Genomic DNA, 2047 nt, shown 5'->3' on the forward strand with positions numbered 1-2047 from the left:
GAAATTGAGAAAGACGAAGTTAGAAACGCTGTAGCAAAAGAGTGTTAATGACCTATAGGCTGTAGGAGACTTAATCGATTGACTGACTTAATCTTTGATGAATACGGTTATTATTTCTCGTCCAACTTTCATTAATGCAAGAAAATACATTGTAAACAACTAGATCACTTATTTTATTCAATTACAATACTTTAAAAATGTTATTTTTGTAGATAACATTTACTGTAACACCAAACAATCCAAAATATTGATTCGTAAGAAATAATGCGTATGTGAACAGACCGCGAGCGCGTACATAGTCACCCACTTTACAAAATATTCGATTAATCTTTGCGAACGATCACTTCTCTACAAGCACATATAATTGCAGTTAAGAAGTGCATGAACTATTATTTTACTTACTATATATCTATGACGAATATAGAAATGAATTAACACTAGTGATAGGTTATAAACATAACTATAATGCTGTTTATGGCACATTATAACCACGACTCTTCACCTACTTATTTCGATATTAGATACTAAAACAATACGAAGTATTGGAAGAGAATTCTATTTCGGACTTTTCAGCTCTGGTAGTGCTGGTGCAACGGTAGCTGCTATCGTCACAGCTCTAGATAAATCTGCCGCCATTACTGTTAGAAATAACTATTTCAATACAGCTACTCAATACAATGTTTCATCTTACAGCTCGACAACCGTAAAACTTAAAGCAACAAGCGAAAATAGAGTAACTGGAATAGCTTCGAAGACAATACATATCACTTCAGATGAAGATATAACTGTTACCAGTTTACAAGCATCTAGCACACTAGCAAGTTCATGTCATATTTTACCAGTCCAATTTTATGGTAAAGAATATGTTATTGCCACGTATACTCCTCTTATTTATGGACATATGTTAATAATCAGTAAAGATGCCAACACACAAGTTGAGATTAGCTTCCCAAGCAATACTAATTACGGAGGGCAAACTTATTCTAGAAATAGGAATCTGACGATTAATTTACTACCTAATCAAGGATTCTTTTTCCAGATCGCGCAAGATCTAACTGGAACAATTATATATTCTAACAAAGATATCTCAGTTCTAGCCGGAAATCTTTGCGCTAACGTTCCTACAAGTAACAGATATTGCGAGCCTTTACAAGAACATTATATACCAAGTAAATACTTAGGCCAAAATTATATATTATCGACATTTACTGGTAGAGCAGCTGGAGATATATATCGTATCGTCGCCGCTTACGATAATACTACGGTACGCCTTCAATCAGCAAGTTCAAATTACAATTTATCCCGAGGCGAGTTTACACAATTCGAGTTAGCTAGCGGCACTGATTCGTTTCTTACGTGCGATAAGCCATGTCTAGTTGTACAGTTCGCTAAAGGAACTAATGCAGATCTTAAGGGAGCTGATCCGTTTATGACAATCGTACCAGCAATCGAACAATATAGTAACAACCTCGTAATAACCGTACCATCGTTATTTACAATATACAATATCAATCCAAATTACGTCTTAATCACGATACAAGATAAATATAAAGACGGATTAATGTTAAATGGAAAAGTATTACAAGGAATCAGTTGGCGACAAGTCACTACGAATGATGTAAGTAATGTTTACTCTACAGCATCTATAAATATTTCGATTGGTACAAGCAGATTAACTCATAATGACAGTAGTATGACATATGGAGCCATTCAGTACGGTTGGGCTTCTGGTTCTATAGGTTATGGTTCATTTGGCGATATACAATGGTCTACAATGTTTTCTTGTAAGTCAATTGAATTCACAGTCTACGATAATCGTATTCATTAAGTATATTTAAATTTTTATAGTAAGATCGTTCATGCATAGTATTTTAACCTATATAAGTAACGAAACTATAATCTTACTTATACAGTAGTAAGATATTACTTATCATAAATAATAGAATTAGTAGGCTACAATATATAATCTCGTATAATCATCTATAATAATAATTGCAAACGTTCTGCTACCGTATATCTACGAAAGCAATTCTAAATTTAACAATTG

The 2047-nt window shown here is 33.4% G+C and overlaps 1 protein-coding gene across 1 annotated transcript in view; it reads left to right on the forward strand.

Annotated features, from left to right (window-relative positions):
- The window catches only part of TRIADDRAFT_60085 (uncharacterized protein), a gene marked incomplete at both ends in the record, with an annotated part of 7018 nt that extends 5190 nt beyond the window's left edge, over positions 1 to 1828 (forward strand). The window contains one exon of the mRNA XM_002116009.1: positions 522 to 1828. Coding sequence (XP_002116045.1) covers positions 522 to 1828 — 1307 coding nt within the window. The remainder of the gene's footprint in view (positions 1 to 521) is intronic.
- Positions 1829 to 2047: the final 219 nt, after the last annotated feature.

Source organism: Trichoplax adhaerens, genomic scaffold (genome assembly GCF_000150275.1).
Source record: "Trichoplax adhaerens TRIADscaffold_13 genomic scaffold, whole genome shotgun sequence".
Taxonomy (NCBI): Eukaryota; Metazoa; Placozoa; class Uniplacotomia; order Trichoplacea; family Trichoplacidae; genus Trichoplax; species Trichoplax adhaerens.